The 17250-nt window shown below is 36.1% G+C and overlaps 1 protein-coding gene across 1 annotated transcript; it reads right to left on the bottom strand.

The window, feature by feature from the left end:
• Positions 1-1163: 1163 nt before the first annotated feature.
• Positions 1164-14603, bottom strand: LOC105209869 (protein late bloomer). Its single transcript, XM_011180518.3, has 5 exons — positions 13666-14603; positions 2104-2262; positions 1878-2033; positions 1623-1820; positions 1164-1550 (listed from the first exon to the last, which is right to left on the bottom strand). Exons 1-5 carry the CDS (start codon positions 13723-13725, stop codon positions 1479-1481), a joined length of 645 nt encoding a protein of 214 aa, XP_011178820.1. The 5' UTR covers positions 13726-14603; the 3' UTR covers positions 1164-1478.
• Between the last annotated feature and the right edge of the window lie 2647 nt (positions 14604-17250).

The raw sequence follows: 17250 nt of genomic DNA, 5'->3' as shown, positions 1-17250 counted from the left end.
ATAGTATGTTTTAATACCCTATATACGCTTACCAGTCAAATTCGAGAGGTTTCGTCCTCATCTAATTTTTAATTGCAGAATAGTCAAACTTGTAAAAAGCGTCCGTTACAATGGTGATAAAATAACCGTTAGGCGAATAAAATGAATCGATAATTATGGTACTATGTACTTACCATTCTTATTCTACTTATTTTAACTCCAATTTACGCCCATTATTTTCCAAAAGTTACTCAAATGACCTTCATTAAATCATCCCACGAAATTATCACATTTTATCGCTATTTACTTAATGTTACACAAATTAGGTAAACAATGCATGTTGAAATTGTCAACCCGGAGTTATTTACCTGCGTTGTGTCTCTTATCTCTGCGAAAGTTGTAATTAGTGAACATATGTACTGTTACAACTGAAATTCCTAGACAGCAAATGTTGTTCCGAATTGTATATTCTTAATGAAAAGAGAAATAAATATGTACATATGTAAGTGCTACTGTATGTATTATTTAAATATTCTACCAAGAGATGACTTCAACTTCCTTATCTATCTGTGATGAATTTTTTTGCTGTTTGTTTATATTTCACAAATTTATCAGTGAGTTCTTTGAATTAAAAACATCGTAAAATATAAACTTAATATTTATTTTGCAATGAAGCTACGTTTAAATGTTGATAACCCCTATGAGACCCCAAAAAACAATTTTTCTAAAGATCGCTGTCGCTAAAGAATTTCATGAGAAAATTTTTAAATATTTTTTATTATATTTCGATAATCGGTCATTTTTTCTCAGTTGTCTTTAATGATGTTTTCTGAACGAAATTTTTCGCGTAATATGGTTCCGAAAAATATAATATAAGCGATAATATTATTCTTATAGTCATCTATTTGAACAAATTAATGTATACTTCGGACCAGATCTCCAGAGTTCACTTCTTCATGGATCTTTATAACCGTTATATGATACAAAGCAATACGAAATATACTCTTTTGAAATCGAACTTTCGGCGAAGAAATACGGGAAATATAAACATTCTATATCAAACAGCTCTCTTATCGATTCTTCTTCACTATTTAACAAAATACGATTTTTCCTTTAATTCTCCGAAACTACTAAATTAAGTACAAAACTAAATTACGGTAAATATTTTATAAGAAAAACACATATACAGTAAATTCAACTGAGTTGAAAATAAATAAATATATTTTTAAATAGTATATATATTATCTAACACTGTTCATAAATATATTAGAGATATTTATTCGATTGGCTTGGAGGTACATGTGACATTGCATAAAAGCATTCATTAAAAGCTACACATTTAGTTATTAATGTTATAATATTAAATGCAAATATGTTTCTATTAATAAATTTAATTGTAATAAAAATATTATTTGTAATAAAATCGTTTCACATTCCAATAAAAGCTACACAAGTGAGACTCAAATGCTTTTAAGCTTTCACAATCGCTAAACAAAAGCTTAATAACTAAAACGCCGTTTGCGGTTCTGATAATGTATTGCCAGTATGACGGTCAAAAGCAGAATAAGGCACTGCAAATAATATTTAATATGAAAACAAATTTTATTAAAACTTTCATGTGATGAAAGCACTGTTATACTCACAGCAAAGGCCAACAAGCCATACTCGTGGTATGACGTTACGGTCGCCTCATCAGCGAAAGCTTCTTCCACCTTCGGCAGACAACCAGTGAGGTAGAGATTCAATGGGTTAATGCAATTCGAGTCTTTGCAACAACTGGCTGGTGGCGCACGCATAATACGTATGTAATCCTCAGCCGAGTTGAGACCACAGCAGGCGTACTTAAAACAGAAGTATTATAAAATTAAAAATAAGTGTTTAAACTTCATTTAACTCACCACCGACTGCACTGAGTCCATGGCACCCGGCTGCAAAAGCTCCTGGCGCCATTGCGCTTCCACGCCTTCCATGGCGTAGCGTTTGAAGACATCACGCGTGCTCAGACAAATGAACACCACTATTACAATGATCGGCACGAAGAGGCAAATGGCATACTACATAGATACAGATATTAAATTTTATTAAACAAATTTGAAAGTTATTATAAATACAATTAATTTTTACCGTCCACAGAAGGCGCGCCGATTCGCGCATTGTACCAAAGCAGCCGAAGAATGATATGACTAAGATCACACCACCCAAAACAATGAAGCCAATGGCATAATTCTGCGGCATGCCACCCCAGCCAAGGCCACCGAAAAGTATTATCAGAATACCCAAGATCTGGAAGAAAATATGAATAATATAAATACAATAGTAGAGTAATAGTAAGTTGTAGAGTAATTAGAAATTTAAATTAAAAATTTTCAATATCGAACATGTGATTAGAGAATTTTTTTCATTCGACTCAAAAAAGTGTGTGCAATTCTCAACAATCTTAAGTGTATGTAATTCCATAACAATGGCTTAAAAGCCGAGAGCGTAACAGGTTTCAGCCATGAATCGGTTCCAAACAGCTAATATAAGTAGATTTCTATTATTTATAACAGTAAATTTGTAGACAGCTGAGCTTTAACCAGTTCGAGCTACCGGGATTACCACAACTGATACCGATTCCTGTCTTAATGTTTTTGAAGAAAAAGTTAGCTTATTTAAGTTAAGTTCAGAAGTTGACCCTCGCGATGGTACGCACTTGGACATTGTAATGCAAGAAGACTCTTGAGTATAAATCGAAAAGAAGACCCTCTTATATATTGCAAATGCTTTACGGTGCAGGAGGAAATGACTTGATCTTACTACCTCGCCTTCCTTTAGCGTCCGACAGGATTCATCATGGCATTTATGCCTATTCCGCAGGGTCCAGAGCGTACTTCAACTATTAAGGCAAGATGAACCTTTTTGAAATTATATTTCAACAAAAATCTACAAATTTCCAATTTTATTCACTTCAGCACATTACCTCAATGCAGTTTAGAGGCATTCCAGGATAATCTAGAAGATACTATCTCTTTCGAGATGAAAGGTCCCTATTGCCTGACTCCTTTTCCTCGCATTCGCAAGGCAATCAAAGAGTAGATGCTCAGCAGTCTCCGCTTCTAGGTCACAGAATCGTTATTGATCGGTAGACGAAAAATAATTCCAGCTTCATTACAAACTTTGCTCTAATTAATAACTAAACATTATTTTTATGGGAGTTAATTGTAATCAATAATTTGGAAATGATCTATAGAAGGATTAACGAAAGATCCAGAGATCTTAGATTCTCCTCAAAGCATAGGAATACTTAATATTTTTTAGCTAAAAAATTACCAAACCAAACAAGACTAAAGCAGTTAGACTCGACAATATTAAACTATTCTTCTATTTAACTCTAATTGATCTTCTTAAATTCTGTATGATTCATAGTCTGAGTACCTTTCTAAATTAGAAGCAGTGATTATATTCTACACATATCGTGTCTATAAGCTTTTGTTTGCTAAGCAACTGAGTCCATTATTCACTTTACAAATTGATTCAATATTCTCAGCTTTGTTTAGAACGCTATTGGCATAAAGCTGCTTATTAAGAATTAAACGACAATTAAAGTCAAACAACAATAAAGCCGTGGCCGTAAATCTTTTCATTACCACTGCCGCTTCGTCTCACTTCCCATGTGAAAAAAACAACTTTTATATAATTAAAGCTTGGAAACTTGAATGACGCCGACAGATTCTTGAATCAATCACAGTATTTATAGTTTATAACGCAAATCTTGGCGATTCTAAGTTTACCGCTGTCTATAAGATACAACGGAGAAGGCAGGGTACCGGAGTAGCGGCTGAGTGACAGGCGTGTGTGAATAAATTTTTAACGCCACACTGGGTAATTTCACTCAAACACAGCCATGTTGCATGATAAACATTGTGGGTTGAAGACATTTGAGATGGGCCAGCAACAAAGCTCGCATGCATTCCGGCGTTTAGGCTGGACACGGCCGTACTGACTAATGGCGCAACTAATGTGATTGCACACGACTGTACGATGTGAGCAATTACTTAACACATATTAGGTTTCATGTAATGTGCACGCAATTTATAACAATTTATAAATTAAAATACAAATAAGGTTGGGTGAATCTCGAGCGAAACCGAATTTTTATACTCTCGCAACCTGTTGCACAGAGTATCATAGTTTTGTTCACATAACGGTTGTTTGTGTCACCAAGAAATATAAGAGTTAGATATGGGGTTATATATACATAAATGATCAGGATGACGAGTAGATTTGAAATCCGGATGTCTGTCCGTCCGTCTGTCCGTCTGTCTGAGTAAAAATTAAGATATCTTAATGAAACTTGGAACACATGTTCCTTGGCACCCTGAGGAGGTTGCTTTCGAAAATGGGCAAAATCGGTCCACTGCCACGCCCACAAAATGGAGGAAACCGAAAACCTATACAGTGTCATAACTAAGCCATAAATAAAGTTATGAAAATGAAATTTGGAACATAGGATCCCATTAGGGAGGGGCACATTTGGATGTAATTTTTTTGGAAAAGTGGGCGTGACCCCGCCCTCAAATAAGTTTTTTTGTATATAACTCGCAAACCAATAAAGCTATATAAGCCAAACTTTCTGCAGTCGTTTCTTTTAGCCATTTCCTTATATAGTCCAAAAATGAAAGAAATCGGATAATAACCACGCCCACCTCCCATACAAAAGTTAGGTTGAAAATTACGAAAAGTGGGTTAACTCCCTAACGAAAAACGCCAGAAACACCAAATTTTACATAAGAAATGGCAGAAGAAAGCTGCACTGAGATTTTTTTACAAAATGGAAAATGGGCGTGGCGTCGCCCACTTATGGGTCAAAAACCATATCTCAAGAACTATTCGACCGATTTCAATGAAATTCGGTATATAACACTTTCTTGACACCCTGATGACACGGGTGGAATATGGGCGAAATCGGTTCACAACTACGTCTACTTCCCATATAACCCAATTTTGAATTCCATCTGATTCGTTCACTTTATAATGTATTCATAAGGAACCAATGAAGCTAGCGGAATAAAACTTTACACAAATACTGTATTTGAGCTGTGACATCACTTGTGGAAAAATTGTCAAAATCGGACCATGACTTTTCAAGGCCCCTGATATCAAACATGAAGTACTCAGTGCCTAAGGTTAATTTTTCACCGAAAATATAGGTAAATCTCTCAGATATTTTAATGTAATTCATTCCCTCTGAATTTTTTTCTTATAACAGTTTCTCTCTGTACCTGAAATGGTAAAAATCGGGTCATAACTTCCCCCAGATCCTATATACCTAATTATAAGTAATATTAAATTAAGTGATCGTATAGTCTTCGATACATTGTATCTTGGTGGTGAAAATGAGTGAAATCGGTTTAGGAATTACCTCAGTCCCCATATACTATTTATGATGATTTTCGTTATTCTATTGAACTTTATGCCGAATATATGGGTCGAATTGTGTTGTCTTTATAAAATTACATCAATAAATTGCGAGAGTATAAAATGTTCGGTTACACCCGAACTTAGCCCTTCCTTACTTGTTATACTCTAGTTTTTAAGGGATTTTAGAGAGTATTTAAATATTTGAAAATATAAATTCATTTTCACAAATGGGAATCAGTGAAACGTCAGCATCTGAACCTCTTACTTTCTACTTAACGCAGCCAAAATCTTATTCGGGGTGGCAACTGGACGGAGGACGTCACTACTACTATAGAAGACGATCGGAGGGGGTCTTAAAATGTTTTTGTCTCCCGATGCTTTGTCTAACGATGCTAAAATGGAACACTTATATAAAACCCTTTTAAAAGACCCTAAGTAAAAATTCATTGAGTTTAGTATCTTAACGGGCATTACAGATTTTAGGAAATTGATTTTTATTTCAAATGGACTTAGACCCAATTAAGTGTCTAGTCACTAGGGCCTCAAAATGATACTTCGAGCGCTATTTACATTTAAGTTGTAAAAACCGGCAGTCCAGACTTTTATTAGCTACTGACCTCGTCTTGTCATCTGATTGGCGTAGGCGCCACTTACACGATTATAGCCGTACCGCGCTATTCATTTCTTCTTCTCGCAAATTGGCGCCAATTGAAAACACCAAGTGAAACCAGGTCGTTTTCTACCTAGTCTTTTCAACGGAGTGGAGGTCTTCCTCTTCCGCCAGTGGGTACTGCATCGAAAACTTTCAAAGCTGGAGTGCTTTCGACCATTCGGACAACGTAGCCTATTCAGCGAAGCCGCTGTCTATTTCTTCGCTGAACTATGTCTATGTCGTCGAATAACTTATACAGCTCATCGTTCCATCGTCTGCGGTATTCGCCTTTGAGAACCATAAATCTTCCACAAAACATTTCTCTCCTAGAGAGAGAGAGAGATAAAGAGATCATTCAATAGTCTAAGATATTACGACAACATAATCTTTTTTAGAACTGATAGGGACTTTTATTTTAGGTCTACAATTTTGCTTCCGCCGTTTTCCAATAGATGTCTCTAGGGTCAAGCACTGATCGATTAAATCGATTTTTTTATATCGATCTTGGACATTTGTGTCAACATTAAACCAACAAAATGTTTGTAGAGATCTGTTTGCATCCCAAACTTATTCTCAACTGAAAATGTCACTTTTTGAGCCGAATTCGGGAAATTTTGCTTTTCTTTTCTAATTCCAAGAAAAGTGCGGCTGAGGCTCATCGACATTTGTAACCGTTTTTATACAAAAAAAACTTAAATTTACAAAAAAACAACGCAAGCAAAGTTGTAGACCAATTGATATTGAAAAGTATTAAGAAGATATTCCACATATAATTCGAAGAGAATTGTTGAATATTTTTTATTTTCTAAGAAGCTGGTGGAATTAGAGTTTCACAATCAAAAAATAGTTCGTGACAAGAATTATAAAAAAATGTGCTCTGATTTCACTGGTTTTTGAAAGCTCTTCCAACGGAATTTCTATTCATTCAAACTATTCTGCGCATGGTCAAAGATCAAGGTGTGCCTGACAAAAATCATATAATAATTTACATATAAATCTTGTACATACATACATTTCTCGATTGACTATGTCGTTAAATACAACCGTTAAATGACCATTACCATAATAAACTTGTTTGTAACACTCTTGCGCACGGATACAAAAAGAAAATGACGGCAAATCAACAACTTGGCTCTAACGTGTGCCAAAATGAATTGCTAATGAATTTCTATGTAGGGGTGTAGGAGTATACAAGTACAATCTTACATACATACATACGTGGGTACTTATATAAGAGTGCATGTTTTGTTATTGGGGGCGTATGGCGGCAATTTGTTGTAGTTGTAAGCAGATAATATGATAATTCCAATGACTATGCTTAAACGGCATATGCATAAATTAATAACAACGAGACAGCAAAAAGTGGACACAATTAACGCGGAAATGTTCTATAAGTGATTGTATTACATAAGTATTTCAGAAACTATATATGTATAATTAAATATAAATTCATTGCATGCCGACTTAATTACGCTTTCGCATTTTTTTGCATTTGATTGGACTTTGATTTATAGAATTGATTATTCATACACACAAAGTTTCCCAATTTACGCCAACAGACAATGGTACATTAGTGTATGACTCAAGGCTACTTGAAGATTCAAGTTCTTAGATACTGGTCACATCATCAGTTTTCTTGGAATTCTTATTTGAATAATTAATAAGGCATTAATGAATTAATAGTTGGAGTATGAACAAGCTAAACCAAAATTTTTAAAAGAAGATGCATCTTCTCGCTCCTCAAATTCGTAAATTAATCACAAATTGATTATTTCCTACCCTCAAGGGTTAACAGTAATTGACGTAATGACGATTGAAGCCTTTATGACTTTATTAATTAACATTTACTGCTCCGAGAAAGTCCGCTTTGGCTCTTTGCTCTCACCTGAACGACATCGCATAACCTTACAAGTGTATTAGGTTAGATTAGGTTCAAAGGCTGACCCTCGCGACTTAGACAGCTGAAGGCACCGATCCATTGTGATGACAAAAAACTCTTGAATAGGGTATATGGATCACAAAGAAGACCTTTATGTATCGCTCAAGCGCTTTGAGCCTGTCACCGGTAACATTAGGTCAGACCGACCGGTATTAGATACAGATATAATCTTCCTTCTTTATGTTAATACTCTTCAATCCTGTACTCAAATCAAAACGAAGCAGTTAAGATTAAATTACAGCCACGACAACTATACATCGAGAACATCGTACTGAAAATTTACCCATTAAATCTCTGCTGATACCAAAAAATAGCTTGAATAACATAATCTGGTTTCTGCAAAGCTAGCTTTCATAATTTCGAACAGGGAACATACACAGAGGAGAATGCATATCCGCAAAACTATTTTGAAACTTCGTAAAATCAAATTTATCGAGATAGCTGATACTATAATATTAAAATATAAAAAAAAGTTTTAGACTTGGACATGCGAAACCTCCACGCCAAGTGGGTGCGGCCTCAACTCACAGTCGACCGATTAAGCGTGTCACAAATCAATGACAACAGCGACAAAAATTGCAGGAATTGTATTTTCTATTTCTTCCAGCATCCCTGTATTCTGCGAAACTGACTCGCAGTGACTTTTCTAATATTCATACTTCGAGAGAATTATTGTTTAAAAGAAAGTGCTCAGACTGATACATTTTTTTTAAGTCAAAAGACCCATCGTGGTGAAATAACGGGTGATTTTTTTGAGGTTAGGATTTTCATGCATTAGTATTTGACAGATCACGTGGGATTTCAGACATGGTGTCAAAGAGAAAGATGCTCAGTATGCTTTGACATTTCATCATGAATAGACTTACTAACGAGCAACGCTTGCAAATCATTGAATTTTATTACCAAAATCAGTGTTCGGTTCGAAATGTGTTTCGCGCTTTACGTCCGATTTATGGTCTACATAATCGACCAAGTGAGCAAACAATTAATGCGATTGTGACCAAGTTTCGCACTCAGTTTACTTTATTGGACATTAAACCAACCACACGAATGCGTACAGTGCGTACAGAAGAGAATATTGCGTCTGTTTCTGAGAGTGTGGCTGAAGACCGTGAAATGTCGATTCGTCGCCGTTCGCAGCAATTGGGTTTGTGTTATTCGACCACATGGAAGATTTTACGCAAAGATCTTGGTGTAAAACCGTATAAAATACAGCTCGTGCAAGAACTGAAGCCGAACGATCTGCCACAACGTCGAATTTTCAGTGAATGGGCCCTAGAAAAGTTGGCAGAAAATCCGCTTTTTTATCGACAAATTTTGTTCAGCGATGAGGCTCATTTCTGGTTGAATGGCTACGTAAATAAGCAAAATTGCCGCATTTGGGGTGAAGAGCAACCAGAAGCCGTTCAAGAACTGCCCATGCATCCCGAAAAATGCACTGTTTGGTGTGGTTTGTACGCTGGTGGAATCATTGGACCGTATTTTTTCAAAGATGCTGTTGGACGCAACGTTACGGTGAATGGCGATCGCTATCGTTCGATGCTAACAAACTTTTTGTTGCCAAAAATGGAAGAACTGAACTTGGTTGACATGTGGTTTCAACAAGATGGCGCTACATGCCACACAGCTCGCGATTCTATGGCCATTTTGAGGGAAAACTTCGGAGAACAATTCATCTCAAGAAATGGACCCGTAAGTTGGCCACCAAGATCATGCGATTTAACGCCTTTAGACTATTTTTTGTGGGGCTACGTCAAGTCTAAAGTCTACAGAAATAAGCCAGCAACTATTCCAGCTTTGGAAGACAACATTTCCGAAGAAATTCGGGCTATTCCGGCCGAAATGCTCGAAAAAGTTGCCCAAAATTGGACTTTCCGAATGGACCACCTAAGACGCAGCCGCGGTCAACATTTAAATGAAATTATCTTCAAAAAGTAAATGTCATGAACCAATCTAACGTTTCAAATAAAGAACCGATGAGATTTTGCAAATTTTATGCGTTTTTTTTTTTTTTAAAAGTTATCAAGCTCTTAAAAAATCACCCTTTATAATATTAGCATTGAAAAGCTGGAAAACCGTTACAATCGTGCACTTTTCAGACTGTCATTTATTTCAACCTAACAACGCCACACTATAAATATATAAACTTCATTAAAAATAAAGGCTGAAATCATGAATTGTAGTTGACACCCCTTTAAAGCACATTTTTCAACAATAATGCTTAATAATCAAGTACAATAAGCGATTAATAGATATTTTGAGGAGATTTATGGTCTGTACTATGAAGAAAACCGGAGCTTTAGTGTCCTTTTAGTACGAAATGAATTATACATGCAATTTGGATATGCTTTTCTGTAGTTTGAGTCCTTTTAGAATCCAGCACCTCTCAAGTTTTCACAAATATTATAGCTCTAACCACGCCACTAATTATTAAATTTTCTTGTATTAAAGATGCTCTTGTTCACTATATCAAAGATGGTCATTAAGAAAGTAAGCCAATATAAATAATGCGTTAAGGGAACTAAAGACCATATAAGCCTAAGTATTAGCCTCTACCAAAAAACTCAAATTGTGGTCCCACCCTAATACTTATACACAACACAATATACTCATATTATTGGGTGGATAATATTTCACTGTTTAAGCCAAAATGACAGCAACAGCTAATGGTGTTAATCCAGTTAACGCCATAGGTAACCAAGACAATCTATGACCAATACTTTATGCGTGAGTAGTATGTTGGCAGTAACCGCAAGAATATGCTGCGACAAGCAAAGAAATTAAAACGTAGAAAATTAAAATAAAATATTGACGAGGAAAAAACATGACAAATGCGTGCACACACATATTCATCAACTATGTACATATATATATGTATGTTATTTATACATATACATCATAGATAAATAAAGACACAAAAGCGTCATAACCGGACGAGCTCAACTGAGCCGCAGTGAACTTTAACGCCTTGAGGTTGGGTTGAGTGCGCCGCAAAGGAAGCCAAAAGACTTTTCCTAACGCTGTGACTAGGTAGCAACGTAGGTAAGCTTACTACGTTTAAATTCACAGAGATGATATCATTTCCACTTCAGCTAAGTAAGTTAACACCACCACAACGCGCTGCCATGGGAGTCCATGTTTATTGAGAGGTGTGTACGCATTGCGCGGCAAGGTCTTCGTGACCCTATCATGCGGCGCGTTAATGTGTGCGGTAGGTCGTTACTAAGTTAGATATAATCATAATTTTTAATTTAGGTATACATACTTGTAACATAGGCACATCGACAGGGAAATTGTGCGTGTAAAAAAATTATTAATTTCATTTTATTCAGCAGCAGAAGATAATGAGCATGGATTTGTTGAGTAAGCGGCCGTTAATTATGCGCTTTTTTGGGCTTGCTTGTTTATTTTTGTTTAACAATTAAAGTATTTACGCTTCTTTACTCTTTATTGCAATTTTACGGCGTGTAATTTTTAGTCAGTAATAAAAAACGTTGACTGCAATTGAGTAATTTATTCTAATTTCTATAAACGGCCAATAAGCATTGACTCATGCAAATTTATATATTATTATATTAACTGTTTATTTTCCTACGCATCGGAATGAAATTTTTATACAATATGGACGATGAAATTGCGCACATTTCTGCATACTCAACTCAAAAATCTTGTTTTTTGAGTTATGACACTATTCAAGTAAATGAGTAATATTATAATATATTTGTTTTCTGTTTTACAAAATTCGTTATTCGATTATTATAAGTTTTCAAAAACTACTCAAAGTATGTCAATCCATTATCAGAAACCCAAGACTCTACTTATGACTTTTATGCGATTATTCTTATTTGCTTACAAAAGTTACTCATACGACCCACGGGTTATTCAATGCATATATAAGGAATAAACGATCGTTATAATTCTTTCAGAAAGTTTTTATAGAAGACGGTATATTTATATAAATATTTTATTTTATTTTTACTTTTATTATTAATTTAACTTTAATTATGTTCCCTCAATATTCGTACAATAATTGGTAGAAATAAGTTTCCCCTTTTTCGATTCAATAAATAAATCACACGTCAATTGCTCTCTCTCATCTAGAAATTATCGGAACCCGACTACTCTTTCAATCACCAAAAATAACAGTTAATTTACATTACAGTAGAATCGCGATTATCCGAACACATTCGCCTCGGTTGTTGTTATATGTGGAACTTTGTGGAATCGCAAGCATTAAAAGGGCATGGAATAACTTATTAAATATACATAACTCTATCTAATTATTCAATTGAACCATAAGGCGATTTTAAATAAATACCAGAAGCAATGACAATTCTTAGCATTGGTGAAGGGAGCGATGAAGAGAATATTAAGAGGTAGCTGAACTCTGGATGTGAATAAATTATTGACGATTTGAACCATAAGGAGATAGAAGATGATGAAGAGTACCATCTCACGCAAAAGTTTTGGAAGCTCTATTTGTTGCTTTTAATTGGTTTGAAAGACAGGACGAATTGGATCCCATAAAGTTGAAGCGGAAGGCCAAGCTCCTGCCTCAATGAATGATGTGATTCATTAAGTTAAAGGTCAATCACAAGTTATTTTGAACCAAAATTTTAAATCAGATATGAATTATGTAATTCATTATCGCTATATCTTGTGTTTTATATATCGTATTATCTAAACTACGAATGTAAAACCCTTTACACAATTAGAATTTATTAAAATTATCCGTCCGGATTATCGGAATTGTACTGTATTTCTTAATGAAAATTAATCAAATAAATTTAATTCTTCGCCTAATCTCTATATATCTAATAAAAATGATTTCCGAACTTCCGCTTTACTTTATACTATCGGTTAATATTTAAGATATCTCAGTAAAATTAAAGAAACCGATTATTTCGAATATACTGGTGTCGAAAATGTGTGAAATTCGTCGATGAACCATAGGCCCTAACTATGAGGTGAGTTCAAAAAATAACGGGAATTTTGTTTTATAGTAAATGTGTTCATTCACTCAGTTGTTGCTCTCAAAATAGTCCCCATTCGATAATATACACTTATGTCAGCGCTTCGTTCAATCGTGGAAAGACTTCTGAAACTCGATTTTTGAGATAGCCTTTGGCTCTTTGGCCGATTTATCGTATCTTGTGAAACTACGGCACTTTAAGGTTCTATTTATTTTTGGAAATAGGAAAAAGTCACACGTAGCCATGTCTGGCGAACCTGGAGTCTAGGGCATCTTTACAGTATTTTTGTTTGGACAAGCTTTCACGAAGACGTAACGAAAAGTGAGCTTATGAAATGAAAAAGTGAGCAAATGAAAATTGCTCATAAAAATACATCTAACCTTAGCGGCTACTATAGACAAAGTAAACAATGGAAACAATTTGGAAACTTTGAAAACATACCGCGTTAATAATTTTCGTTATTCTAGTATAAAGTTGACTATGAAATCGATGCAGATCTTGGTCTAGCCCCTATATACTAATTTTAAGGAATTCGACCCCCTTTTTAGTTCTATTGCCGATTACAACGGTTAAAGTATAAAATATTTTCCTTAGATACGAGACACAGTTGTTTGGGTTTTATTCACACTTAACTTCCACTGAGATCCCTATTGGATATATAAGTATGTATTTTATATTTATATATACATACTATATATCCTCCCCCAATTCCATCAACTTACCGCCCACAGCATATTCAGCAGGAATAGCGAGTACTTGATTGTGCCCGTAGCGCAGCTCATTTTTGCAATATTTCTTAATTCCTTCACAGCACAACAACAATAATTATAATAATTTCAAATACACAGCAATCACTGTCTCTTATCCGGTATATTTCGAAAGCGCGCCTCAATTCATTTAAAGCGCCAAATCACGACTACTTTGAAATATCACAAATTAAATAAACACGCCACATACTCCGCGAGAATCATTAAGTCACACACTTGGCATAAAATATTGCATAAAATACCGACTGCTAGCGCTGAGCATGTTATACCATTCTATATGCCTTATGCCTGAGACCGAGCAGTTTGAATAATAAAGCAATTTTTTATTCTACAGAATTCAGCTTCTAGGCACGAGTGCCGGCAAATGGCAAAAATAGCGAAAACTTTTCGAAAACAATCTTGAAAGTCCACTCCAAGCATATGCTGTATGGGTTTAGACGCAAAAACGAGAAATCCCAAAACAAAAAACTAAAACACAACTAGATACGCACAAAATAAAAACCGAAGAAGGTTTACACGCTCGCAGCGAACTCAACGAAATACGCGTCCAAATATGCGTGTGTGTCTGTGTTTGTGGAAATAATAATTTAAAAGCAATAAATTTTCAGATTTTTTCGCGTCCAAACGAAGCGACTCAATAGCGACGTCACTACTGTGCGATTTGACTCGACTCTTGGCTCGTTGAACCGGCAACGACGACGACGACGACGACTACAACACGACTCGACTCCGCTGCTACTCAAAGCCAAATGTGCTCAACAGGCGGCCAACTATCAAAGCATAGCTAAGCGGTGAGCGCTGTCCAAAGCGTTTTACCCAAAGCAAAGTAAAGCTCCGCACCAGCATTTGGCGAATAGTTGGAATGGTGGAATGGCGAGTCGACGGCCACGGTCACGAACAAACTGAATAGCGTCACGCTACTTTATTTGCATTTGTATTTTATACGAGAGCAGCAGCGGCAAGAGTACAAAAACAAAACGAGATGCTCCAACCACCAAGCTCATTACCAACAACAGTAGTAACAACAAATATATGTATATAATTAATAACAACAAATGGTAGGCACATCAACTGTTGACACTGTTGATTCGAACGCGCAGGTATGTATGTATGTCTGTGTATATTTACACGTAACATGCCTACGTTCAATGGTTTTCGCTTTGATTTTTTGTTTGATTTGCTCTCGTTCGTTGTTTGTGTTTTCTTCTAACGTGGCGAGTGAGCACTTGGTGGCGTTTTAGTCGGGTTGTGGCAGGCGGTAGCAGCAGACATTCTCCAACGCACATATGAAAAGCTCAACACTTTGCCAGATGTTTATAGGCTCAGCAATCACTCCAACGACGCCATAACTTAGATATACAGCATAGTTCACTGCTTCCAGCGGTACCCCCAACAGAAGGCATATACAGTGGGAACCGTTAGTGAAAATACAGGTTAAATTAATGACTTAATAGTAAGTTCCATGAGAATCAATCTGCTTGAACGGACACTAAAAATTATGTTGAAGCCTATCTAAAAAGCAATGTTTACCAAATCACTCAGGAACCGGCGGGTTCCTAGGTATACGAAACTACTTATATATATAGAAGTACCTTCTCTATGTAGTTCTGCAACTCGTATTATTTTTTCCAGCATCAGTGATAGATAGTGAGTCACCCTGTCTGAAACCTCGTTTGGTATCGAATGGCTCAGAGAGGTCCTTCCCGATCCTGACGGAACTTTATAATAGCTACGAGGGCTTACTTAGTGTTGCCTAGGCCAGAAATATATATAGCAGCCCTCTCTTTGTCCTTTGCAAAGAGCTTCGCGTACGCTCATCTCGTGCATCGACCGATAGACAAAACTAGCGCTTTATGACTACATGACTCAAAATGTAGGTAGGAAAATGGCGACCGACAAGTCAAAGAAAATATAATATATGTTGTTGTTGCCGCTTGACATTCTTGACATTTCTGGATCGGATATAAACTACAATATATTCCGGTTAGGTAGGTCGGACTGTCGTGGACACGTCTTCAACATCCAACAAGTCGACTTTCGGGGTATTCGACAAATTGTTGGGAAAGATTTATGGACGTTTATGTGTTGGCAACGATGACTATAGGGTTGAACTTACTTTAATTAGTAGACGTAGATAGATGGAGTTAAGAGGGCAAAAAGCCACTAATAATAATTGTGTTCTTCTTTTCATTATGTCATTTGCCTTTCTTTAAATCTCGGCACGTGTTTTGACTGGAGAATACTTTTTTAGTATATATAGCTCATGTTTATGCATTTTATCAAATGGAAGACAATACGTTTCTGCGTCCGAATGTGTAATAGCTTTAAGGAGAAACTCTTTCTCGGCGGATATACAATCGAAACGATCTGATGGGATCGCCTCGGTTCCGGCGCTTGTTAGAAAATTTTGTATTTTTTGCTGATGCTGGAATAACGTTGGATCTTCTCTAACTTGAACACCGTGCTGTGGCAGCTGCTTGAGTTTCAAGCGGACGACAAGCCAACATTAGAAGTACTCATAAAAGCATGTTCAACGCCAAAGCATGTATGGAGAAAGAAATACGAGGGTGGTCCAATAATAATCCATTGGACACAAACAATAAATACTGTAAAGAGTAAATTTGACAACAGAGAGTGTATTAGTGGAACGCACTTCAGCTTACCCAATATAAAAAAGCTAAAAGGGAGACGATTTCATATCAGTTTTTCGCAGATGATATTTGTCAAAAGTGGCGATCCCATGAACACTTTTTTTACCTAACCCGAAAAAAGGTGATGGGAAAACCGTGATGGTTCCAGTTTAAGTTTATAGAGCTAATAGGTTAAAGATTCAAAAAATATATTTCCAATTTTTTTCCTTAAGAGTCGCATACTGTATAGACTACCCTCGTACTTACATATATATGCCCAAGGTATAAACGCCTATGTATATACTTACATATGTACATATGAGTATGAGTAAGTAATGCATTATCCGTAAGATAGTCGCACGTAAATTGTGTGTACGCACACCTCAAATAAACGAAACAAACAACAATAACAACATTATATAAATAGGCAAACAATAAACTAGATTCCTAAGGCACTTGAAACACCGGGCCATATGGAGCAGTCATTACAACTTTGGTCATTGAGTTTGTGAGTTTGTCGTTGAACACACATTGGATTGCATGTAAGAAAGTTATGTTGTTTGCGCTTCTATTTGTTGTTGTTCAACATTTTGTAAACGTTACGGTGCGAGGCGCGTAGGCCAACACCGTTACGTTTGCTCAATATCGCTCGCTCACCACACACACGCACACACTCGACTTTGCCCTCCAACTTCGCATCAATGGATGGCCGGCAAAGCATTCTTGCACTCAACTTTCAAGCATGCGTGAGAAGACTCACATACATACATATATATATATATATATATATGTGTGCGTAGGATTTTCATTCATTGATTTCAGAAATGTTTTGTCACGCTACTTATGTGCATGCGTAACTGACCGGTTGGTGGCCTTGTTGATTGGAGTGAAGAACTTGACTTAAATGGTT

Source organism: Zeugodacus cucurbitae, chromosome 6 (assembly GCF_028554725.1).
Source record: "Zeugodacus cucurbitae isolate PBARC_wt_2022May chromosome 6, idZeuCucr1.2, whole genome shotgun sequence".
Taxonomy (NCBI): domain Eukaryota; kingdom Metazoa; phylum Arthropoda; class Insecta; order Diptera; family Tephritidae; genus Zeugodacus; species Zeugodacus cucurbitae.
The sequence above is the reverse complement of the archived record's forward strand: the minus strand, read 5'-3'. Positions and strand labels throughout refer to the sequence as shown.